The following is a 26,320-nucleotide window of genomic DNA, read 5'->3' as shown; positions in this document are numbered from 1 at the left end:
ATGCCCATAATTTCCGCAAAGCTGAGTGTGCGTGTGACAGGTGCTGACAAGGCTGGAAAAGTAGGTGCCTCTTCGATTTCTGAGATCGGCCCTCGTGGTCTCTAGGGAGCCCAGCTTTTGAGAAAGCGAGCGCCTCTTCGATTTCTGAGATCGGCCTTCGTGGTCTTTGAGCAGCCCAACTTTTGAGAAAGCAAACGGCTCTTCGATTTCTGAGATCAACCCTCGTGATCTCTAAGCAGCCCAACTTTTGAGAAAGCAAACGCCTCTTCGATTTCTGAGCAGGCGCCTCTTTGATTTCTGAAGCTCCGTCGAGTGCAGATTTTTATAGAGGCTGGCATTAAGTTCCAAAGCACACTTGAATCTCCACCAGTAGAAGCTTCATTCTTGCACTTCTAATATCTTGATTTGTCCGACCTCTTCTCTCTTCAACACCTTTGAAAATGTCTGGCCCCTCCGACCGTCGTTTTGACTTGAACCTTGTTGAAGAGGCAGCCCCGCCTTCTCCAGACAACATATGGCGCCCATCCTTCGTCTCCCAAACTGGTCCTCTTACCGTTGGGGATTCCGTGATGAAGAATGATATGACCGCTGCGGTGGTGGCCAGGAACCTTCTCACTCCCAAAGATAACAGACTACTTTCCAAACGGTCTGATGAGTTAGCTGTTAAGGATTCGCTGGCTCTCAGTGTTCAGTGTGCAGGTTCTGTGTCTAATATGGCCCAACGCCTATTTGCTCGAACCCGCCAAGTTGAATCATTGGCGGCTGAAGTGATGAGTCTCAAACAGGAGATTAGAGGGCTCAAGCATGAGAATAAACAGTTGCACCGGCTCGCACATGACTATGCTACAAACATGAAGAGGAAGCTTGACCAGATGAAGGAAACTGATGGTCAGGTTTTACTTGATCATCAGAGATTTGTGGGTTTGTTCCAAAGGCATTTATTGCCTTCGTCTTCTGGAACTGTACCGCGTAATGAAGCTCCAAATGATCAACCTCTGATGCCTCCTCCTCCTAGGGTTCTGTCCAGTACTGAGGCTCCAAATGATCCCCCTCCGGTGCCTTCTCTTTCTGGGGCTCTACCGACTGCTGAGACTTCTCCTAAGCAACCTTTGTGAAGGCTCCCTCTTGTGTGTTTATTTTGACTCATGTATATGTACATATTTGTAGCTTATCGGGGATATCAATAAATAAGCTTTCCTTCATTTCAACGTATTGTGTTAAATACACCAAAGCCTTCTTCGCTAAGTTCTTTGAATTTTCTTTTGTTGAAGCTTGTATGTTGAAGCTTTCTGAGTGGAGCATGTAGGTTGGGGTAGTGTTCCCTTAATTTCCCGAGTGAGGAAAACTTCTTGGTTGGAGACTTGGAAAATCCAAGTCACTGAGTGGGATCGGCTATATGAATCTTAGAACGCCATTGTGCTCGATCCTGTGTCATGTCCTTCGTTAGATCCAAGTACTCTAAGTCTTTTCTTAAAGTCTCTTCCAAAGTTTTCCTAGGTCTTCCTCTACCCCTTCGGCCCTGAACCTCTGTCCCATAGTCGCATCTTCTAATCGGAGCGTCAGTAGGCCTTCTTTGCACATGTCCAAACCACCGTAACCGATTTTCTCTCATCTTTCCTTCAATTTCGGCTACTCCTACTTTACCCCGGATATCCTCATTCCTAATCTTATCCTTTCTCGTGTGCCCACACATCCAACGAAGCATCCTCATCTCCGCTACACCCATTTTGTGTACGTGTTGATGTTTCACCGCCCAACATTCTGTGCCATACAGCATCGCCGGCCTTATTGCCGTCCTATAAAATTTTCCCTTGAGCTTCAGTGGCATACGGCGGTCACACAACACGCCGGATGCACTCTTCCACTTCATCCATCCAGCTTGTATTCTATGGTTGAGATCTCCATCTAATTCTCCGTTCTTTTGCAAGATAGATCCTAGGTAACGAAAACGGTCGCTCTTTGGTATTTCTTGATCTCCGATCCTCACCCCTAACTCGTTTTGGCCTCCATTTGCACTGAACTTGCACTCCATATATTCTGTCTTTGATCGGCTTAGGCGAAGACCTTTAGATTCCAACGCTTCTCTCCAAAGGTTAAGCTTTGCATTTACCCCTTCCTGAGTTTCATCTATCAACACTATATCGTCTGCGAAAAGCATACACCAAGGAATATCATCTTGAATATGTCCTGTTAACTCATCCATTACCAACGCAAAAAGGTAAGGACTTAAGGATGAGCCTTGATGTAATCCTACAGTTATGGGAAAGCTTTCGGTTTGTCCTTCATGAGTTCTTACGGCAGTCTTTGCTCCTTCATACATATCCTTTATAGCTTGGATATATGCTACTCGTACTCCTTTCTTCTCTAAAATCCTCCAAAGAATGTCTCTTGGGACCCTATCATACGCTTTTTCCAAATCTATAAAGACCATGTGTAAATCCTTTTTCCCATCTCTATATCTTTCCATCAATCTTCGTAAGAGATAGATTGCCTCCATGGTTGAGCGCCCTGGCATGAACCCGAATTGGTTGTCCGAAACCCGTGTCTCTTGCCTCAATCTATGCTCAATGACTCTCTCCCAGAGCTTCATTGTATGACTCATTAGCTTAATACCCCTATAGTTCATGCAATTTTGTACGTCGCCCTTATTCTTGTAGATAGGCACCAAAGTGCTCGTTCGCCACTCATTTGGCATCTTCTTCGTTTTCAAAATCCTATTGAAAAGGTCAGTGAGCCATGTTATACCTGTCTCTCCCAAAACTTTCCACACTTCGATTGGTATATCGTCTGGGCCTATTGCTTTTCTATGCTTCATCTTCTTCAAAGCTACAACCACTTCTTCCTTCCGGATTCGACGATAAAAGGAGTAGTTTCTACACTCTTCTGAGTTACTCAACTCCCCTAAAGAAGCACTCCTTTCATGTCCTTCATTGAAAAGATTATGAAAATAACCTCTCCATCTGTCTTTAACCGCGTTCTCTGTAGCAAGAACCTTTCCATCCTCATCCTTGATGCACCTCACTTGGTTTAGGTCCCTTGTCTTCTTTTCCCTTGCTCTAGCTAGTTTATAGATATCCAACTCTCCTTCTTTGGTATCTAGTCGTTTATACATATCGTCGTAAGCCGCTAACTTAGCTTCTCTGACAGCTTTCTTCGCCTCTTGCTTCGCTTTTCTATACCTTTCACCATTTTCATCGGTCCTCTCCTTGTATAAGGCTTTACAACATTCCTTCTTAGCCTTCACCTTTGTTTGTACCTCCTCATTCCACCACCAAGATTCCTTTTGGTGTGGGGCAAAGCCCTTGGACTCTCCTAATACCTCTTTTGCTACTTTTCGGATACAACTAGCCATGGAATCCCACATTTGGCTAGCTTCCCCCTCTCTATCCCACACACATTGGGTGATTACCTTCTCTTTGAAAATGGCTTGTTTTTCTTCTTTTAGATTCCACCATCTAGTTCTTGGGCACTTCCAAGTCTTGTTCTTTTGTCTTACTCTTTTGATATGTACATCCATCACCAACAAGCGATGTTGATTAGCCACGCTCTCTCCTGGTATAACTTTGCAATCCTTACAAGTTATACGATCCCCTTTCCTCATTAGAAGAAAATCTATTTGTGTTTTTGACGACCCACTCTTGTAGGTGATCACATGTTCTTCTCTCTTCTTAAAGAAGGTGTTGGCTAAGAAGAGATCATATGCCATTGCAAAATCCAAGATAGCTTCCCCATCCTCGTTTCTCTCCCCAAAACCATGGCCACCATGAAAACCTCCATAGTTGCCTGTCTCCCTGCCCACGTGTCCATTTAAATCTCCTCCTATAAATAACTTCTCCGTCTGAGCAATTCCTTGCACCAAGTCTCCAAGATCTTCCCAAAATTTCTCCTTCGAACTCGTATCCAACCCTACTTGAGGTGCGTACGCACTAATCACATTGATAAGTTCTTGTCCTATTACAATCTTGATTGCCATGATTCTATCTCCTACCCTCTTGATATCTACAACATCTTGTACCAAGGTCTTATCCACGATGATGCCAACACCGTTTCTCGTTCTATTTGTGCCCGAATACCAAAGTTTAAACCCTGAGTTTTCTAGATCCTTTGCCTTACTACCAACCCACTTAGTTTCTTGTAGGCACATAATATTTATCCTTCTCCTCACCATAACTTCCACTACTTCCATAGATTTTCCCGTTAAGGTTCCTATATTCCACGTTCCTAAACGCATTTTGCTCTCTTGAACTCTACCCTTCTGTCCTAGATTCTTCACCCTCCCCCGTCTAATAGGATCAAAGTACTTCTTTTGTGTGTCCCGGGTAAAGTTGATAGGAGCATATGCTCCCAAACAACTTTGAGTGGAGTCGTTCGAAAAGAAGTTTCTATGGCCCCCTTGCTCATTTAACACTGCATCCGGGTGCCGATGGAGATACAGCGACCCTTGCTCACTTATCACTGTGCTCGGGCCACACAGCGCGCCACTTACGGGTGACGCCCTAGCTTTAGCGCGATTTTGTTCTGGATTCATTTTCATAAGGATTCGACGTGATCATGGAGTGCCGGCTGTCGACTACCTGACGCCCTCCCCCTCCTCCTTTATCCGGGCTTGGGACCGGCCATGTAAGACATAGGCGGAGTTACATGAATGAAGCTAGACTTGATAAATACTACTGGTTTTTTGGCCTCACTAAGTGCATTGAGCTTTGTGTTTTATGTAATTTTGTCTAGGTGTTACACGAGTATGAAGGATTTGGACTTGGAAGATGAAATCTGTAAATAAAGCTCTTTGTAATTTTGTCCAACATATACATACCGGTACAACTTTTATTTGTTTATTATTTTATAACATTTAGGTACAGTTTATTTGATTGGAGAATCTTAATTATCGTCAGTTATATGCTCAGAGGAGAATTTTTACCCGTTATAAGATAAATTTTTTCGTACAATAGGTATATTTATTTGATACAAGAAATTAAGAAACATTATAAGTTCATGGATTTTGACAAATTTATTTGATACAGAAAATTTTGAAATATTATAAGTTCACGGCTTTTGATGAACTTACTAATAAGTGAACGTGGTGATCATCATCGATCCAATGTTGTATAGAGCTTTGATTCCACTAATATCATCCCTAGTCAGTCTCCGGCGTGTGAAGCCAGAGCTAATGGTGGGAAGCATTACAGCTCCTCGAACAGAGAACTATGCCCAAGCCCAAGCAGATGCCCAATTTCATGCCAAGCCACAGACTACAAGTCATAAGCACCCGTCACAACATCCACAGCCCACCGTTCATCCGCGTCGAAGTGAAATCTCCCATCAGTAGGTGCAAAAGAATGGGCCAAGACTCCACGGTGGCCATCAAATGGGTATCCATCTCCATGAGCACGTTTATGAAAAATAGAAAACTAACGAAAAGTTCAAACAAATTTTAATTTTAATGAAAAATGACAAATAAAGATATAATGAATAATATCAGGAAAAGGTAAAAATGTGGTTTTTCGATAAAAGTAAACAGTACCGGAAGTGTTTCGTTAAAACTCCAAAAAAGAATAATGCTCAACCGTGTTAGTCAAACCATGTCCACCGTTATGGTGAGGTTTATTTCCTGATTGCATAGAGGTGGTGCCGTTGACAATATCCGGAACACCGTATCAAGACTTCATCATATTCCGTACAGTTTCCGCGTCTAGTTTTACGGTAGAATTGAGGCTGTAGTTAAGCTGGTAAGTTTTGATGGAAGACTCCAACTGGGAAGGAGAGGAAGGAGGAGAGCAAAAATACTATTCTATCATCTATTTGTAATAAGGTTTTCTTACAATCTTGTAGTTTTCTTCCCTTATAATTAATCTGTACACATATTGGCGGATTGGCCTCAATACAAAGAAGAATATAATACATAAAATTTTCAAATATTTTAGCAGAAACACAATTACACAAAACAAATTGACTGTAAATACAAAACAAATTGAAAGTTGCATTATATGTGCATGTTCCTAAAACATCAGAGTTAACACACGTTCAACATATAGAAGGCCAGACATCCATATTTCTATAAGCTTCAAAAGCTCCAAAAAAAAATCATATTTTCAGCATATGTATGCTGCTACAACTTTAATTAATTATTGCAGAATTTCAATACACTCAAGTTGAGGTACCTTATTTGATTAAGGGATGAAAAAAAGGGTGAACTTCAATAATAAATACTACTTAATTTAATGATTAATCTTTGAGTACTCTTGATTATGTGAATATGCATGTGAAGATCAAGTACTATATAAAGCTTTAATTCCTTGAATATCATCTGCATGCAAACTTTGAGCAAATCCAGTACGAACGGTGGAGGACATCACAGCTCCTTCAACAGAGCTATGTCGTAGCCCCAACAGATGTCCGATTTCATGCAATGCCACAGTCTCCAAGTCATAAGCACCCTCCACAGCTCCCACAGCCCACGGCTCATCGGCATCGTAGTGGAATCTCCCATTGGTCGGTGCAAATGCATGAGCAAGGGTCCCGCCTCGGCCGTCAAATGGGTTCCCATCTCCATGATCACCACTAGCAAAACTTATTGTCAGATCCGCGTTCTCATAGGTTTGGGATTGACTGAACGAGAAGTGTGTGTTGCCTGCCCATGTTGTTAGTGTTACTCTAATTTAGCTGGATTTGTTTTTAGAATACTGAACAGAAGCAAAAGCAAAGATGGAAGATGAACCGAAAAATAGTTTTTTTTTTTCTTTCTTGTTCTCTACTGCAAAAATATTGCAGAGGAATATTTTGTACTACACAGAGAAATGAGCACTCACACTGCTTTACATTTAACTGATGGCCTTAGCTTTAGGACCACACTAAACACTACTTTTAATCTTAGTCACTCATCAACCTAATTACATGGATCAAACACCACATGGCACTCATGGCCTTACATCATTTAACCTTACACTTGGCATATATGCTCAAATGAATACACACATTAAAACTCATCTTATTTCTAATACTTAATCAGCTAGAGACTTATAATTCAACACTCCCCTTTAAGTCTTGAGCTGATTTCACTCCTAGCATGTTCCTGAGATAATTAAACCGATCTTTAGGCAGAGGTTTTGTGAAGATATCAGCAAGTTGTTCATTAGTTGGACAGTACACCAGATCAATGATACCATCCTTCAGTGCATCCTTGATGAAATGGTATCTTCTGTTAATGTGTTTGGTCTTTTGATGAAACACAGAGTTCTTGGTGATTGCAATTGCTGAGGTGTTGTCACAGTGCACTGGAGTGGCTTCGGTTTGAAATTCACCAAAGTCTTCAAGCACAAATCTCAACCAAATGGCTTGAGTAGTTGCTTCTGAAGCACTGATGTACTCTGCTTCTGCAGTGGAAAGAGCAACGCAATTTTGCTTCACAGATGCCCAAGAGAATACTCCACTGCCAAAGGAGAAAGCATAACCAGAAGTACTTTTACTGTCCTCAATTGATCCACTCCAGTCACTGTCACAGAACCCAATTAACATTGAGTTCTTACCCTTCACATATTCCAGACCATAATCAAGTGTACCCTTAATGTATCTTAGCACTCTTTTAGCAGTTCCAACATGCTTACTGGTAGGGCAGTGCATAAATCTGGCTAACAGACTGGATGCATACATAATATCAGGCCTGGTTGCAGTGAGATATAAGAGACTTCCCACAAAACTTCTGTATAACTCTTCACTTGCAGCACCACTTCCATCATTCGTGGTTAACTTCTCAGTTGCAACTAATGGAGTAAGCACAGGTTTGCACTCTTTTAGACCAAATTTGTCTAACAAAGAGCTTGCATATTTCTTTTGGTGGATGAAAATGCTTGAAGTGGTCTGAATTATTCCCATTTCAAGAAAATGATGTAGAAGGCCCAAATCAGTCATCTCATACTTTCGTTTCATGTCTTCCTTGAATTCTTCAAGCATTTGTTTGTTGCTCCCAGTATAGATTATGTCATCCACATAGATCGACACAATCAAAATGCCTTCCTCTTCTGTCTTGATGTACAGTGTTGGTTCACTTAAGCTTCTTGTGAAACCACATTGTGAGAAATAGGTATCTATTTCTCCATACCAGGCCCGTGGTGCCTGTTTTAGACCATACAAGGCTTTGTGAAGTTTGTATACCCTGTCTTCCTCCCCTTTAGCTACAAAACCATCAGGCTGCTCCACATAAACCTCCTCCTCTAGAACACCATTCAGAAAAGCCGATTTGACATCAAGTTGATAGAGTTTCCAACACTTTTGTGCAGCCAATGCTATAAGAGTTCTGATTGTATCTAAACGGGCAACAGGAGCAAAGGTCTCGTTGTAATCTATTCCTGGTTTCTGGGCATATCCCTTTGCAACAAGCCTTGCCTTGTTCTTTTGCACAGTTCCATCCAAGTTGAGCTTGGTTTTAAACACCCATTTTACTCCAATTATAGGCTTGTTACTTGGCCTGTCCACTAACTCCCAGGTTGCATTTTTTTCAATCATTGAAAGCTCATCCTTCATAGCATTCATCCAAGATTCATCCTTACTTGCATCTTCATATCTCTCTGGTTCCATAATGCACAGATTACATTTAGCAAGTACATCATCCAGCCTTCTCCATTTTAATGGAGTATGATCAATCACTTGTGAATCTCTTGTACTTTCACAAGATCTACTAGAGGATTCAGTAGATTGGACTTGAGGAGTAACCGGTGCATTATCAGTATCACTTGTTATTTCTGTCAAACTTCTAGATGGCAAAGTATTAGAGGCTGGGGTCTCAACCTCTGTGAATGCACTGCTTGGTGACTCACCAGACTGCCCTTCATAATTGAACATAGACACATGTTTCTCTGTGCTTTCCTGCCAATTCCAACTTGAATCTTCATCAAACACAACGTCTCTTGACAATATTACCCTTTTAGAAAATGGATCAAAGACCCTATAACCTTTCTCACACCTTGCATAGCCAATAAAAACTCCCTTTAGACTCTTAGCTTCTAATTTGTGCCTTAATTCAGCTGGGATATGAACATAACAAACTGAGCCAAAAATCTTCAAATGTGCAATACCCGGTTTCCTTCCACTGTAAGCTTCAAAGGGGGTTATGTTATCAAGAGACCTGGTAGGACATCGATTCAGAATGTACACAGCAGTATGCACAGCTTCTGCCCACATATAATAGGGCATTCCTTTATCGTGTAGCATAGACTTAGCCATTTCAACCACGGTTCTGTTTTTCCTTTCCACCACTCCATTTTGCTGTGGAGTGTATGCAAGAGAAAGTTGCCTTTGAATGCCTTCTGTATCACAGAACTGATTGAACTCAGTAGACAAGAACTCCCCTCCTCTGTCACTCCTCAGACATTTCACCCTTAAACCAGTTTGTAACTCAGTCATTGCTTTGAATTTCTTGAAACAGGAGAAGGCCTCAGATTTATATTTAAGAAAGTATACCCAGATCATTCGTGTTGCATCATCCACAAGCAGCATAAAGTATTTGTTTCCTCCAGTGGATTCATTTCTCATTGGTCCACATAGATCAACATGGATCAATTCGAGTGAAGCACCAGCTCTTTGTGTTTGACCACTAGGGAAACTTTCTCTGTGCTGTTTACCATATTGACAACCTTCACAGACTCTATCATTCTCTTCTAGATCTGGTAATCCATGAACCATATCTTTCTCCTTCAATTTTTTGATTCCACCAAAGTTTAGGTGGCCAAGTCTTCTGTGCCAAGTCCGGGCACAGTTAGCAAAACTGAGCTTCAACACAAGTTGCTTTTCAGAACTTAGAGATAGAGGATAGCATCTGTTTCCTCTCATCTTTACACTGATAATTTGACATTCCAGAGAAGGGCCATCAAAGACAGTACACATACCTCCACCAAACACAAGATAGTATCCGTGCTCATCCATTTGTCCTACACTAAGTAGATTCTCTTTCAAGCCAGGTAGGTACATGACTTCTCGAATGTATTTTCTTCCTCTGTTAGTCTCAATTTCCAGTGATCCAATTCCTGCCACATTAACTAATCCTCCTGTTGGCATTTGAACCTTCCCTGCAACATTCGTATTCACATCAACAAGAAGATCAACATTTCCTGTCATATGATTACTGCAGCCGCTATCTATGTACCAATCTCCATTAACCTTAGTCTCAGCAACTGCACAATTTGCATAAAACAAGTTCCCTGTTACTTCCATTTGACTGGCACAGTTTGCCTTTTGAACAGACTTTCCAACAATACATTCTTTTGCCCAGTGCCCAAATCTGTCACAGTTATAGCACTTAGATTTCCCCTTATACCTACATTCACCATAATGAAACTTTGAACACACCTTACATTGAGGTTTTACACTCTCTTGACCCATACCCTGTGAGGAAGTACTATTCTGTGCAACACTTGTGTATGATTTTTGCTGAAACTTTGGTTTTGACTCCCATTTCTTGCCCTTTTGATTCCAATTTCTCTGTGGTTTAAAGGTACTAGACTGAGCATAACTTCGATTCTGCCCTTTTGAACTAACAGTAAGAGAAGAAAATGCTCTCTCAGTTGCATCTGAGGAATGCAAATCAAACCTCTGCTCTTGACTCTTCAATATAGCTAATACCTCTTGCAGTTCAACAGATTCTAAACATTTAGTGTTTTCTATCACTAAGCATATAGGATCATATATCTTAGTGAGACTGATTAACACCTTCTGAACTAATCTCTCATTTGACATAGTTTCACCAAACGTCTTCATTTGATTAATCAGATCATTTAAACGAGTAAGATACCCAGTCAAAGATTCATCATCACGCATTCTAGTGTATTCAAATTCTCGTCTAAGATTCTGGAGTTTCACAGATCTTACCTGATCCCCACCGTGATATTCGCCATATAACAGATCCCATGCCATTTTTGCTGAGTCTGCGTTTGCGATTCGAGGGAAAATCTGATCGGAGACTGCGCTTTGAATGATTCCGAGAGCTTTTGCATCTTTCATGAAGATTGCAGCCATTTTCTCATCATCGTCAACATCAACCTCTGTATGTTCATCAGTCTTAGCTTCCTTCTTCTTCGAATCAGGAACCGGAATCCCTTTTTCCACCAGATTCCACAGTCCATACGACTTGAAAATGGTAACCATTTTGATTCTCCAGAACTCGTAGTTCTCACCGGAGAAGATCGGGGTCCTCACTTCAGCACTCCCAGGTCCAGCCATCGTGAGCTTGTGTGAACCCAGAAACACGTAGTTCTTAGATCACAGATAAGCTCCGGCAAACTTCACCAAGTCCAGAGACGGTGACGTTTGAGCTCACAGAAACACGCCCAGATCTAATCGAAACAAGGCTCTGAGGCCATGTTAGTGTTACTCTAATTTAGCTGGATTTGTTTTTAGAATACTGAACAGAAGCAAAAGCAAAGATGGAAGATGAACCGAAAAATAGTTTTTTTTTTTCTTTCTTGTTCTCTACTGCAAAAATATTGCAGAGGAATATTTTGTACTACACAGAGAAATGAGCACTCACACTGCTTTACATTTAACTGATGGCCTTAGCTTTAGGACCACACTAAACACTACTTTTAATCTTAGTCACTCATCAACCTAATTACATGGATCAAACACCACATGGCACTCATGGCCTTACATCATTTAACCTTACACTTGGCATATATGCTCAAATGAATACACACATTAAAACTCATCTTATTTCTAATACTTAATCAGCTAGAGACTTATAATTCAACAGCAAAAGCGCGCGCAACTGCGTCCCGGGCCTCAGTTGGGGTGGTTTGATCAAAAGCATAGGTGAGATGGTACTTAGAAGAAGGCCATTTAGGGTTTCCAGGGAAGAAAGAATAATGAGCAACTGTGTGAGGCGAACCATGTCCGCTGTGGTGGTGAGGGTGTCTTTTCTTTCCCGATCGCATGGAGGTGGTGCCATTGATGATGTCTGGCACACCGCATCGCGGCATCATCATTTTTGATACGGTTTTGGCATCTAATGTTCCGGTGGCTTTGAGGTGGTAGTTGAGCTGGTAAGTTTTGATCGCTGACTCCAAGATGTCGTCGAAATCATCATTATCGGAATGGCCGTTTAAGTATCCAAATTTTTCAAGGTACTTCTTTAGGTCTTGGATGCCTTGGACCTTGTCGCCCTTGTGACACCCCTTAAGATGGTTGAGAAACTCGAATGGCGACGTGTTTTTGTTGTGGGTTTCTGACGACGTTGCATGGGAGAAGAGAGAAAGGAGGACAAAGAGAAAAGTGATTGTGAACAGAGAAAGAGTACATTTTGAAGCCATTGTAAACTACTTAAGCACTTATGATTAAGCAGATTGTGGATATATTGCAAAAGCTTTGTATTTGGAGGGCTATTTATAGGTCTAATAGCGAGATAAATTATTGCACAAATTGAGATTGAGCTGGGTCTTCAATAGTAATATGATCATGACCTTGACTATGCATGGCTAAGTCTTGCAAGGTTCGAGATGATGGTCCAGAAGAAGAAATAAATAAATAAATCGGGAACAAAATTAGTAGACTAATTCTTGGTGCAGACTCCAGAATATACGTATAAAACCAGCCAGCCAAAGAGAGAAACTGTCGGAATAATAAATTAAAGTTAACTAGAAACAAAGACCTAACCCAAAAATTCCACATATGCGTCAAAATTAAGGTTTTCTAACCTAAGTATGTTTCAAATGTTGTATAGTGGAGACACAATGAAATACCATTAAAAAAAAATGGGTACGTAACATCCTAGAAATCACTTGCGAATCGCTCTGTTTTTATGTATTGTTTTTAATTTGATTTTTCTGTTTTGAAAAATGGTCCATATGACTCCTGTGTAGGGGTGGTTCGGTATGGGATACCATACCGAAACTAGTATCCCGAATTCCAAATCGAAAATTTTCGGGACGGGAATTTGAAGACCATTCCCAAACCAAATTTTCGGGAATCCCAAATTTCGGGAATCCCAAAATATTTTTGGGATTTCGAGACAAATCGGGAATCCCAAATTTAAATTTTAAATTATGAATTGTTCTTCAAATATATAATTCAAGAACTAGGAATGTCATTTCATTCACACTACCATTTAATCGAACACTGGCATGCCTGACTATTTTTATCAAAGTCAAAATTCAAATTAATTAAACCCTTTTTGCAATCTATTAAGAGACAAAAGAATCAAGCATTCTGAAATCATCAACCATGGTAGCAGCAATAATAAAATCCAAATGAATATTAAACAGAACATGAAAAATATGCAAGGTGTAGGGCATTCCAGGTTGCAGAGCATGAATTAGAAACTACTAGCATCAATTATAAAAGAATAATATATATAATATATATGTAGAAATATATATATATAATAATAATTAATATTATACATTTTTGGTTCGGTATGGGATTCCCGAAATATCGAGAAGCCAATCCTGAATCCCGTACCCAAATTTCGGGATCGGTTCTGGATAGCATCCCAAAATTTTCGGGAATTTCGGTTTGGGAAATTTTTGGTTTGGGATCGGGATTTTTTCGGTTTGGTTCGAGATTTTTGGGAATTTTTTCCACCCCTACTCCAATGTGCACTCTACTTTGCCGGCCTGATTTTTTTTAAGGAAAACTAATGAAAAAGCTTGAAAACTTTGAGTTTTAATGATAAGGACAAAATAAAGGGTAAAGTGAATAGTACCAGGATTGACTTTTTAGTGTAAAAATGTGGTTTTTCTTTAAAGTGAACAGTACCGGGTGCTTTTCGTTAAAGTTCCCATTTTTTAAATCAAGATAAACTAAAACTAATCCCTAACAACAAAAAGGAATATATTTTACGTGTAATTGTCTTTGGCTTGTTTTTTTTACATAGCAAGCATGAACCCTAGCCTTCACCATCATTCCTCTGCAATTCTTTTATTCTTTCTTCCTCTTCGTCTCTTTCTTTTTCAAATCCTAAGCCTCTCTATACAATTGAAGGGGCGAATCAAAATATATAACTAGGTTTAGAGGATTGCAAATAATGTAAGCATATGGAATCTATGAGTTTAATCTTTTTTTAATTTGGTAAACTATGAATTTATATTTTATGGTTGTGGATATATTTTGTTGGGTGTTATTATTATTATTATTATTTTGTTCCAGTTTATATGTTCATAAGTGATGATATGATATTCAAGCATTCACAAAAGACAAATTCTATGATTGTTATGCATTGAAGATTGAAGGGCCCACAAAAAAGTAGCAATCCATGTGAGCAAAATTCTATCACTCTCCCTCTACCTACGAATACACTTATATTCTCCTTTTATTATTTTTAATTCTTTTTTCTTAGTTATTTTTCTTGCAATTTGGCTAATTAATGATTGTTTTAAATTCCATAAGAATTAAAATTTCAAATTGATTTAACGTTCATGGGCATTGATGAGTGAAATTTTCAAATAATTTTTTTTTAAAATTGTATGATACTAATTTATCAATTGGTGCTAGGTAAATTGTTGTGTTATACATGAAAGTCAAATTATTCAGAGGGCAAAGTGGGGGTTTGCTTCTTTCAACGGATGAGATTGAGATAGGGGAATCTAATCCAACAAACGATTGATAAGTGATGAAATCTAACATTGTCACAATTTGAACTTTTTAGGTTGAAAGGTTCATATAAAAAAAAATTAAGATAACACGTCTAAAAATCAACTTAAGAAAAACTAACACACAAAAATAAATTATCGCTTAATCAAATTACTACATAAATAAATATATATAGCCCTATATAGAGCCCGAAAGATATAGCTCCTCATTAGAAGAGATTCTTTTATAAAACCCCAAAGATTCCTTGGAGCTCAAAAATTAGTTATATCCACCACTTTTCTAGCCTTATATAGAGCCCCTCACTGCGGACGCTCAACAATGGCTTGCCTAAGGCCATGTAAGTTGTCTTTTTTGAATTCTTAAATATATTATCATGTCATCTATCATGAACATCTAGACTAAAACAAAAAAAAGATTATATTCATAGTCTTCTATAGGCTTTCCTTGAGTTGCAATCTTCTAAACCTAATGATATATTTTGATTCACCCCTTCACCTGTATAAAGATACTTAGAAATTTGAAAAAGAAACAGACAGAGAGGAAGTGAGATAAAAGGATTTGCAGAGGAATGATGGTGAAGGCTATGGTTCATACTTGCTATACACTTGAAATACGTTTCTTTTTGTTGTTAGGGGTAGTTTTAGTTTGTCTTGATTAAAAAAAATAAAGACGGCAAAGCAGGTTCTTAAATTGCACGGCCCCTCTTAAATGTACATGGTATGATCCTTTTTTTCAAAATAGAAAAATTGAATTAAAAACAATTCATAAAAGAATATCACACACGGGATTTGAAACACGAACCTTGGGGGAAAAAGCTTAAGTGTTTTAAAAAAAACATTGCTTTGTCATTATTTCTACATTTATTAAATATTAAATATCATATCTCTACTAATTAATTAAAATCTCTTTGTCAATCAAAAGAGGATGAAAAGACAACTTAGTCTTCTATCACAAAAAAAAAAATGGTGGGCAATAATGTACTTTCACAGATCCAAATTTTACTGTTTTTTATTGAAACCTCACCTACATGTGATATTAAAATACCTCCAATATTTAAAAAAAAAAAAAACCGAAAACAAAAACCTCCCACTTCCCCACATTCTCTCTCTCCCTCTCTCCTTCTCATTTTCCAAAAAAATGTGTAAGCAAATGCTAGTATCTATTAAGTAAAAACAAAAAATTTGGACCCAGCGAAATCAGGTGCTCCCGTCAAAGACGGGTCTGTGAGCATACCCCTCAAAGTGCATGGATTTGTCAAAAGAAAAAAAACACATGAATTTGTAAGCAATGTGCCCAAAACGATGTTTTAACTTTACCAAGAACCCTAAAAAGACTAATTTGTGCGCTCTAAATCATCTCTATTCTCCAATTGAGAAAGTGATAGACGCATTAGATGTGTTTAAAATGCCACCACAAAAATATAATGTCTCATTTTTGATATACATATGGAACATTAACATCAACAACAACAACAAAGCCTTTTCCCACTAAGTGGGGTCGGCTATATGAATCCTAGAACGCCATTGCGCTCGGTTTTGTGTCATGTCCTCCATTAGATCCAAGTACTCTAAGTCTTTTCTTAGGGTCTCTTCCCAAGTTTTCCTAGGTCTTCCTCTACCCCTTCGGCCTTGAACCTCTATCACGTAGTCAGATCTTCGAACCAGAGCGTCATGAGGCCTTCTTTGCACATGTCCAAACCCATTTTGTGTACGTGTTGATGCTTCACCGCCCAACATTTTGTGCCATACAGCATCGCTGACCTTATTATCATCCTATAAAATTTTCCCTTGAGCTTCAGTGGCCTACGACGGTCATACAACATGCCGGATGCACTCTTCCACTTCATCCATCTAGCTTGTATTCTATGGTTGAGATCTCCATCTAATTCTCCGTTCTTTTGCAAGATAGATTCTAAGTAGCGAAAACGGTCGCTTTTTGGTATTTCCTGATCTCCGATCCTCACCCCAAACTCATTTTGGCCTCCATTTGCACTGAACTTACACTCCATATATTCTGTCTTTGATCGGCTTAGGCAAAGACCTTTAGATTCCAACACTTCTCTCCAAAGGTTAAGCTTCGCATTTACCCCTCATGAGTTTCATCTATCAACACTATATCGTTTGCTAAAAGCATACACCAAGGAATATCATCTTGAATATGTCCTGTTAACTCATCCATTACCAACGCAAAAAGGTAAGGACTTAAGGATTGTTGATGCACAAAATCAGTGAGGACTTTGGTACAACAGAAAGTAATAAGTTTGTGATCTTTGCTAGATTGCTCTGGTCATTAGTGTGGTTAAGTATGTAAATGGATAGAGACAGGAAAGCAAACACAAGATGTACGTGGTTCACCCAGATTGGCTACGTCCACGGAGTAGAGGAGTTCTCATTAATTGTGAAGGGTTTACACAATACATAGGTTCAAGCTCTCCTTTAGTGAGTACAAGTGAATGATTTAGTACAAATGACATTAGGAAATAGTGTGGGAGAATGATCTCGTAATCACGAAACTTCTAAGTACCAAAGTGTGGTATCGTCTTCACTTGCCTTATCTGTCTCATAGGTAGATGTGACATCTTCTCTGGAAGTACTCTTCCTCCATCCAGGGGTGGTATCGTTAACTGGTGGAGATGCACAAGGTAATGTATCAATTTCACTTGAAGCTTACTTGTAGTTTCATGCTTGGTCAAGCACAATACAAACCATGTAGTAGGAGTCCCCCAAGTCGTCGAGCTAGGGGATCTGCTGAAAGAGGTGACAGACAAGGTAAGCAATCAGAGCTCTAAGCAATCAGTCCCAGATCAGAAGTTTAATTTCGAGTTTCGGCTGATTGTTCTCATTCTCCCTATCTTGCAGGCAGCATGAAGGATAAAGAGAAGAAAAAAGAGAATATATGATATGAGATACTTTTGCTTTTGAAGAAGTAACTTTCCACAGGCTTATTCTTGAACTGGGCTGGAGGGTTTTCTGGTTTCCTCCAGAGTATAAGGCCGACTGAAGAATTTGCGGGGTCAAAACAAGTCCATCAAACCTAGAGTACATTCGACCCTGCTTATATGGGATACTTTTGCTGTTGACAAAGTAGTGGATGTATCGGCACGTGTTCTGTTACGCTTGTCTCCACATGCTTCCTTGTATCCTTCTCACTTTCCCTATCTGTTCCTCAGGCAGATGTGGTATCTTATCTGGAAGCATAAGATGTTGAAGATGAGTACTCGAGAGCAATGCCAGGTAAGTAATCAGGTAAGGGGTTCCAGGCAGTCAGTTCCTGACTGGAAGCTTGATTCCAAGTGCTGACTGATTGTTATCTTTCTCCTTGTCTTGCAGGTAAAAACAAGGTCAAAGGAAAAGATAAGGAAAAAGTATGATATGGGATACTCTTGTTTTTAACCCTGATGATATGAGATATTCTTGCTCTGGTGTAGCTTGTTTGCAAAGGTATTATCAGGGGGAATGAAAGCTGAGTATTTCGAGAGGCTTCGTTGGGAGTGCCCTCTCAGATATGAGGAAGGGTTGAGTATTTTTGCAGGTCTGCCTATCCGTTGAGGATGGAGGTCGACATATATAGGAGTCTCCCTAACAACAAGTAGTAATGCTATTCCTTTACCCTGCTTGGTCATAGCACGGTAGTGGGAGCTGCCAGCTTCACGTGTGTCAGAGCACTTTGAAAAAGTGGTCTGTGGTATCTGGAAAGCTGATGTTGCGTGTGAAGATTACAGACAAGCTTTATCCAAGGAGATCTGGCTCTCGAAGTTGAGAAAGCAGTGCCTCTTCGGTTTTCGAACAAGCAATCCTGTCGAGGATCTGACTCTCGAGATTCGAAGAACGGTGCCTCTTCGATTTTTAAGAAAGCAATCCTGCTGGGAGTCTGGCTCTCGAGATTCAGATAGCGGTGTCTCTTCGATTTTTGAGAAAGTAATCATGTTGGGAGTCTGGCTCTCGAGATTCGGAGGGCGGTGCCTCTTCGATTTTGGAGCAAGCAATCTTGTTGGGAGTGTTTTCTTGAATGTGAGTAAAGGTTGGGCATGTTTGCTAGTCTACTTTGCCACAGAGCACAGAGGTTGACTCACAAGGACTTTCCAATTATCTAGCAGTGGTGCTGTTCCTTTACCCTTGTGGGTAATAATATGGTAGCTAGACCTTTAAAATTTATGTGTCTAAACTTTGTTAATGCTGTTTCTTTGCTATTCTTTTACCCTTCTTGGTCATAGCGATGTAGTGGGAGCTGCAAGCTTCACGTGTCTAAACTTTGTCAGAGATCTTTGGCAAAGTTATCTGTGGTACCCATGAGCTGATGGTGCGTGTGGAAAGTGGATGATTGAACAGTAAGATTCACGTGCTTTCTACTTCAACAAAATGCCCGTAATTTCAGCAAAGCTGAGTGTGTATGTGACAGGTGATGACAAGGCTGAAAATAGCAGGTGCCTCTTCGATTTCTGAGATCGGCCCTTGTGGTATCTGAGTAGCCCAACTTTTGAGAAAGCAAGCGCCTTTTCGATTTTTGAGATCAGCCTTCGTGGTCTTTGCAGCCCAGCTTTTGAGAAAGCAAACGCCTCTTCGATTTCTGAGATCGGCCCTCGTGGTTTTTTAGCAGCCCAGCTTTTGAGAAAGCAAACGCCTCTTCGATTTCTGGGCAGGCGCTTCTTCGATTTTTGAAGCTCCGTCGAGTGTAGATTTTTATAGAGGCTAGCATTAAGTTCCAAAGAACATTTGAATCTCCACCAGTAGAAGTTCCATTCTTGCACTTCTAAGATATTGATTTTTTCCGACCTTTTCTCTCTTCAACACCTTTGAAAATGTCTGGCCCCTCCGACCGTCGTTTTGACTTGAACCTTGTTGAAGAGGCAGCCACGCCTTCTCTAGACAACATATGGCGCCCATCATTCTTATCCCCTACTGGTCCTCTTACCATTGGGGATTCTGTGATGAAGAATGATATGATCGCTGCGGTGGTGGCCATGAACTTTCTCACTCCCAAAGATAACAGACTACTTTCCAAACGGTCTGATGAGTTGGCTGTTAAGGATTCTCTGGCTCTGAGTGTTCAGTGTGCAGGTTCTGTGTCTAATATGGCCCAACGCCTATTTGCTCGAACCCGCCAAGTTGAATCATTGGCGGCTGAAGTGATAAGTCTCAAACAGGAGATTAGAGGGCTCAAGCATGAGAATAAACAGTTGCACCGGCTCGCACATGACTATGCTACAAACATGAAGATGAAGCTTGACCAGATGAAGGAATCTGATGGTCAGGTTTTACTTGATCATCTACGGTTTGTGGGTTTGTTCCAAAGACATTTATTACCTTCGTCTTCTGGGGCTGTACCGCGTAATGAAGCTCCAAATGATCAACCTCTGATGCCTCATCCTTCTAGGGTTCTGTCTAGTACTGAGGCTCCGAATGATCCCCTTCCGATGCCTTCTCTTTCTGGGGCTCTACCGATTGCTGAGACTTCTCCTAAGTAACATTTGTGAAGGCTCCCTCTTGTTTGTTTATTTTGACTCATGTATATGTACATATTTGTAACTTATCGGAGATATCAATAAATAAGCTTTGCTTCATTTCAACGTATTGTGTTAAATACCAAAGCTTTCTTCACTGAGTGGGGTCGGTTATATGAATCTCAGATCGTCATTGTGCTCGGTCCTGTGTCATGTCCTCCGTTAGATCCAAGTACTCTAAGTCTTTTCTTAGAGTCTCTTCCAAAGTTTTCCTAGGTCTTCCTCTACCCCTTCGGCCTTGAACCTCTGTCCCGTAGTCGCATCTTCTAACCGGAGCGTCAGTAGGCCTTCTTTGCACATGTCCAAACCACCGTAACTGATTTTCTCTCAGCTTTCCTACAATTTCGGCTACTCCTACTTTACCTCGGATATCCTCATTCCTAATCTTATCATTTCTCGTGTGCCCACACATCCAACGAAGCATCCTCATCTCCGCTACACCCATTTTGTGTACATGTTGATGCTTCACCGCCCAACATTCTGTGCCATACAGCATCGCCGACCTTATTGCCGTCCTATAAAATTTTCCCTTGAGCTTCAGTGGCATACGATGGTCACACAACACGCCGGATGCACTCTTCCACTTCATCCATCCAGCTTGTATTCTATGGTTGAGATCTCTATCTAATTCTCAATTCTTTTGCAAGATAGATCCTAAGTAGCGAAAACGGTCGCTCTTTGGTATTTCCTGATCTCCGATCCTCACCCCTAACTCATTTTGGCCTCCATTTGCACTGAACTTGCACTCCATATATTCTGTCTTTGATCGGCTTAGGCAAAGACCTTTAGATTCCAACACTTCTCTCCAAAGGTTAAGCTTCGCATTTACCCCTTCCTGAGTTTCATCTATCAACACTATATCGTCTGCGAAAAGCATACACCAAGGAATATCATCTTGAATATGTCCTATTAACTCATCCATTACCAACGCAAAAAGGTAAGGACTTAAGGATGAGCCTTGATGCAATCCTACCATTATGGGGAAGTTTTCGGTTTGTCCTTCATGAGTTCTTACGACAGTCTTTGCTCCTTCATACATATCCTTTATAGCTTGGATATATGCTACTCGTACTCTTTTATTCTCTAAAATCCTCCAAAGAATGTCTCTTGGGACCCTATCATACGCTTTTTCCAAATCTATAAAGACCATGTGTAAATCCTTTTTCCCATCTCTATATCTTTCCATCAATATTCGTAAGAGATAGATTACCTCCATGGTTGAGCGCCCTGGCATGAACCCGAATTGGTTGTCCGAAACCCGTGTCTCTTGCCTCAATCTATGCTCAATGACTCTCTCCCAGAGCTTCATTGTATGACTCATTAGCTTAATACCTCTATAGTTCATGCAATTTTGTACGTCACCCTTATTCTTGTAGATAGGCACCAAAGTGCTCTTTCGCCACTCATTTGGCATCTTCTTCATTTTCAAAATCTTATTGAAAAGGTCAGTGAGCCATGCTATACCTGTCTCTCCCAAGACTTTCCACACTTCGATCGGTATATCGTCTGGGCCCACTGCTTTTCTATACTTCATCTTCTTCAAAGCTCCAACCACTTATTCCTTCCTAATTCGACGATAAAATGAGTAGTTTCTACACTCTTCTGAGTTACTCAACTCCCCTAAAGAAGTACTCATTTCATGTCCTTCATTGAAAAGATTATGAAAATAACCTCTCCATCTGTCTTTGACCGCGTTCTCTGTAGCAAGAATCTTTCTATCCTCATCCTTGATGCACCTCACTTGGTTTAGATCCCTTGTCTTATTTTCCCTTGCTCTAGCTAGTTTATAGATATCAAACTCTCCTTCTTTGGTATCTAGTTGCTTGTACATATCGTCATAAGCCGCTAACTTAGCTTCTTTCACAGCTTTCTTCGCCTTTTACTTCGCTCTTCTATACCTTTCACCATTTTCATCGGTCCTGTCCTTGTATAAGGCTTTACAACATTCCTTCTTAGCCTTCACCTTTGTTTGTACCTCTTCATTCCACCACCAAGATTCCTTTTGGTATGGAGCAAAGCCCTTGGACTCTCCTAATACCTCTTTTGCTACTTTTCGGATACAACTAGCCATGGAATCCCACCTTTGGCTAGCTTCCCCCTCTCTATCCCACACACACTGGGTGATTACTTTCTCTTTGAAAATGGCTTGTTTTTCTCATTTTAGATTCCACCATCTAGTCCTTGGGCACTTCCAAGTCTTGTTCTTTTTTCTCACTCTTTTGATATGTACATCCATCACCAACAAGCGATGTTGATTAGCCAAGCTCTCTCCCGGTATAACTTTGCAATCCTTACAAGTTATACGATCCCCTTTCCTCATTAGAAGAAAATCTATTTGTGTTTTTGACGACCCACTCTTGTAGGTGATCACATGTTCTTCTCTTTTCTTAAAGAAAGTGTTGGCTAAGAAGAGATCATATGCCATTGCAAAATCCAAGATAGCTTCCCCATCCTCGTTTCTCTCCCCAAAACCATGGCCACCATGAAAACCTCCATAGTTGCCTGTCTCCCTGCCCACGTGTCCATTTAAATCTCCTCCTATAAATAACTTCTCCGTCTGAGCAATTCCTTGCACCAAGTCTCCAAGGTCTTCCCAAAATTTCTCCTTCGAACTCGTATCCAACCCTACTTGAGGTGCGTACGCACTAATCACATTGATGAGTTCTTGTCCTATTACAATATTGATTACCATGATTCTATCTCCTACCCTCTTGACATCTACAACATCTTGTGTCAAGGTCTTGTCCACGATAATGCCAACACCGTTTCTCGTTCTACTTGTGCCCGAATACCAAAGTTTAAACCCTGAGTTTTCTAGATCATTTGCCTTAAGACCAACCCACTTAGTTTCTTGTAGGCACATAATATTTATCCTTCTCCTCACCATAACTTCCACTACTTCCATAGATTTTCCCGTTAAGGTTCCTATATTCCACGTTTCTAAACGCATTCTACTCTCTTGAACTCTACCCTTCTGTCCTAGCTTCTTCACCCTCCTCCGTCCAATAGGATCAAAGTACTTCTTTTGTGTGTCCTGTGTAAAGTTGATAGGAGCATATGCTCCCAAACAACTTTGAGTGGAGTCGTTCGAAAATAAGTTTCTATGGCCCCCTTGCTCATTTAACACTGCATCCGGGTGCCGATGGAGATACAGCGACCCTTGCTCACTTATCACTGTGCTCGGGCCACACAGCGCGTCACTTATGGGTGACGCCCTAGCTTTAGCGCGATTTCGTTCTGGATTCATTTTCATAAGGATTCGACGTAACTGAGGAGTGCTGGCTGTCGACTACCTGACGCCCTCCCCCTCCTCATTTACCCGGGCTTGGGACCGGCAATATAAGATAAACTTACACAGGCGGAGTTATATGGAATATTAACATCGACTACAAAAAAATAAAAATAAACTTTGAGGCACATGTTTGGTTTTAGGTCTTTCTCTATTACCCGCTGTGGTATTTATACTCCCAGCTGATATGTTTTATTTATTTTTTTTTAATTTTAAATGATCAAGATCAATATGCATTGTACATAAACTTGCTTTAGTCTTCCACCAATCACTCTCTCAGAATGATTAGTTTAATACCTAACTTATATGAATGCGTCTACATTTTAAAACTCACTTTGTTTTTCTTTCCGGCCATCGTCTCGAACGTCAAAGACCTATCTAGTTACAATCAAAGTCATGATCATACTAATTACTATGGAAGACGCTGCTCAGTCTCAATACCCCTCCAAATACCAAGCTTTTGCATCATCTAAAAGTACTATTTTCCTCTTCACAATGGCATCAAAAAGTACTCTTTGCCTCTTCACAATCACCCTCGTCCTCGTCTTTCTTTCTGTTCTCTCCCATGCAACATCGGCAGAAACCCGCAACCAGAAACCTTCGCCGTTCGAGTTCCTTAACCATCTCAAGGGGTGTCACAAGGGTGACAAGGTCCAAGGCATCCAAGACCTAAAAAAGTACCTTGAAAAATTTGGATACTTGAACGGCCATTCCGATAGTGATGACTTCGACGACATCTTGGAGTCGGCGATCAAAACCTACCAAGTCAATTACCACCTCAAGGCCACCGGAACCTTAGATGCTAAAACAGTATCAAAAATGATAATGCCGCGATGTGGTGTCGCTGATATTATCAATGGTACAACCTCCATGAGATCCGGAAAGAAAAGGCACCCTCACCACCACGGCGGACATGGTTCGCCTCACACAGTTGCTCATTATTCTTTTTTCACCGGAAACCCAAAATGGCCTTCTTCTAAGTACCATCATCTCACCTATGCTTTTGATCAAAGCACCCCAACTGAGGCCCGGGACGCAGTTGCGCGCGCTTTCGCAACATGGGCAGGCAACACACACTTCTCGTTCAGTCAATCCCAAAACTATAAGAACGCGGATCTGACAATAAGTTTTGGTAAGGGTGATCATGGAGATGGGAACCCATTTGACGGCCGAGGTGGGATCCTTGCTCACGCATTTCCACCGACCAATGAGAGATTCCACTACGATGCCGATGAGGCGTGGGCTGTGGGAGCTGTGGCGGACGCTTATGACTTGGAGACTGTGGCCTTGCATGAAATCGGACATCTGTTGGGGCTACAACATAGCTCTGTTGAAGGAGCCGTCATGTCCCCTGGCGTTCGTAGTGGATTTACCCAAAGTTTGCATGCAGATGATATTCAAGGAATTAAAGCTTTATATAACACTTGATTTCAGATAATCAAAAGTACTAAAAGATAAATCATTAAAGCTCATCAAAAGTCAGCCGTTCATAATTTTTCTTTCATTATCCAATAATTAAGGTACCTCACCTAGAGCGTACTGAGATTCGTAATACGTACTTTAAAGTTTTAGTAGCATATATATGCTGGAAGTTTGATGAGAATATACATCCTGGGAATGCTCTGGGAATGCTCTGGCCCCTTTCTTGTTTAACTTCGGAGTTCCTACGGAACCCGAAGCCAGTGATTTTCCAAAAGACGTCGTGCTAGGTAGAGATGAGAATATACATATAAGGTTTACAGGATCCACTCCCTGAGCAATGTGGGATCTTACAAAGGTAGTATCAAACTCAACATTCACCAAATTCAAAATTAAAATTTGTCGGTTACAAGTGTAAGAAATATCCTAAAGCGTAGTAGTAGCAACTTTGAAGTGAAACCTATTTATTTTGTCAGATGTATGAAAAGAAAACATATTTATTTATTGGTGGTGAATTGCAGGACAGAGATTGTGTTTAGCCATTTTATTATTTAAGTGATTGAGTCCTACCATGATTCTATATCTTTGTAGGGAAACCTATTAGATTTCTTTGAGGTCAATTGCAAAGGTTAAGATTACATAATCCTTATTTCACTAGGACTATCAAATTACTTATGTCGTTAACAACTCCATAAACAAATAGCTTACAACACAAGTAATCCAATACATCATTCATTGTCATTCACAACTTCAGATCATTTGCATGGTTTGCCTTCACAAGTAACACATGCTGATGAATCTCTCTCTTAGTTCAATTGTCAAACGTAACGCATCCAAACATCAAACGAACTCAAAACTTTATTGCTTCTGTTGCCCTAATTGTGCGGATTTATCGACACAAAAAGATGAACAAATTGTAACAGACTGAAAGGAGAGAACCGACCGGTTTGGCGAGTAAAAAACATGAAAACGAAAAATGGAAACCTTAATATTAAAAATGGTGAAAGTTGCATGTCATTATTAATGGAGATTGGACACTCAGTCAAAAGTGTTTTCTGCGTAGGATAAAGAGGCTGCTTTCTGATCATCATGGAATATTATTTTGTGGTAGTAGTAGCTAGTAGTATTATTGAGGATCTCGGAGATCTTTCAATCATGTTTGTTTATTGCATATTGTACGATCAGTTTTTGTCAGATGCTATTAATATTCAATTTGAAATAAAAAATTTACAATGATTTTTTATCGCATGATGTACGATAAACGAATACAATTAAAGAATTTCTGGCATTCTCACATAGAGGATCCTCATTCATCTTTTAGTATTGAATCTTAATTATATGGAAATTACGTGCACAAGTGTGGCACATGCATGTTATTGTTTGTGAAATGTTTACATCAAATCATTAGTTTTGATGCAAAATTATATATATACTAAAAGAGAAAAAAGCCTAAAACACTGTTCATAGCACAGTGCACTGACGATTTTGCCCTTGCTTTGGTTCTTTTATTTCCTTTCTGCCAAAATCGCAGTTGGTGCCCG

The 26,320-nt window shown here is 40.2% G+C and overlaps 2 protein-coding genes across 2 annotated transcripts; one reads left to right on the top strand and one right to left on the bottom strand.

The window, feature by feature from the left end:
• Nucleotides 1–5,946: 5,946 nt before the first annotated feature.
• LOC103451417 (metalloendoproteinase 2-MMP-like) lies at nt 5,947–12,358 on the bottom strand. Its single transcript, XM_070805499.1, has 2 exons — nt 11,731–12,358; nt 5,947–6,639 (listed from the first exon to the last, which is right to left on the bottom strand). Exons 1-2 carry the CDS (start codon nt 12,291–12,293, stop codon nt 6,267–6,269), a joined length of 936 nt encoding a protein of 311 aa, XP_070661600.1. The 5' UTR covers nt 12,294–12,358; the 3' UTR covers nt 5,947–6,266.
• An 11,494-nt stretch (nt 12,359–23,852) lies between these two features.
• Nucleotides 23,853–24,833, top strand: LOC114826801 (metalloendoproteinase 3-MMP-like). Its single transcript, XM_070804601.1, has one exon. The coding sequence runs from the start codon at nt 23,856–23,858 to the stop codon at nt 24,786–24,788; it is 933 nt and encodes a 310-aa protein (XP_070660702.1). The 5' UTR covers nt 23,853–23,855; the 3' UTR covers nt 24,789–24,833.
• Nucleotides 24,834–26,320: the final 1,487 nt, after the last annotated feature.

The sequence above is a fragment of the Malus domestica genome, chromosome 09, assembly GCF_042453785.1.
Source record: "Malus domestica chromosome 09, GDT2T_hap1".
In the NCBI taxonomy this organism is placed as follows: Eukaryota; Viridiplantae; Streptophyta; class Magnoliopsida; order Rosales; family Rosaceae; genus Malus; species Malus domestica.
Note: the sequence above shows the minus strand (reverse complement) of the source record. Positions and strands in the feature narration are given on the sequence as shown.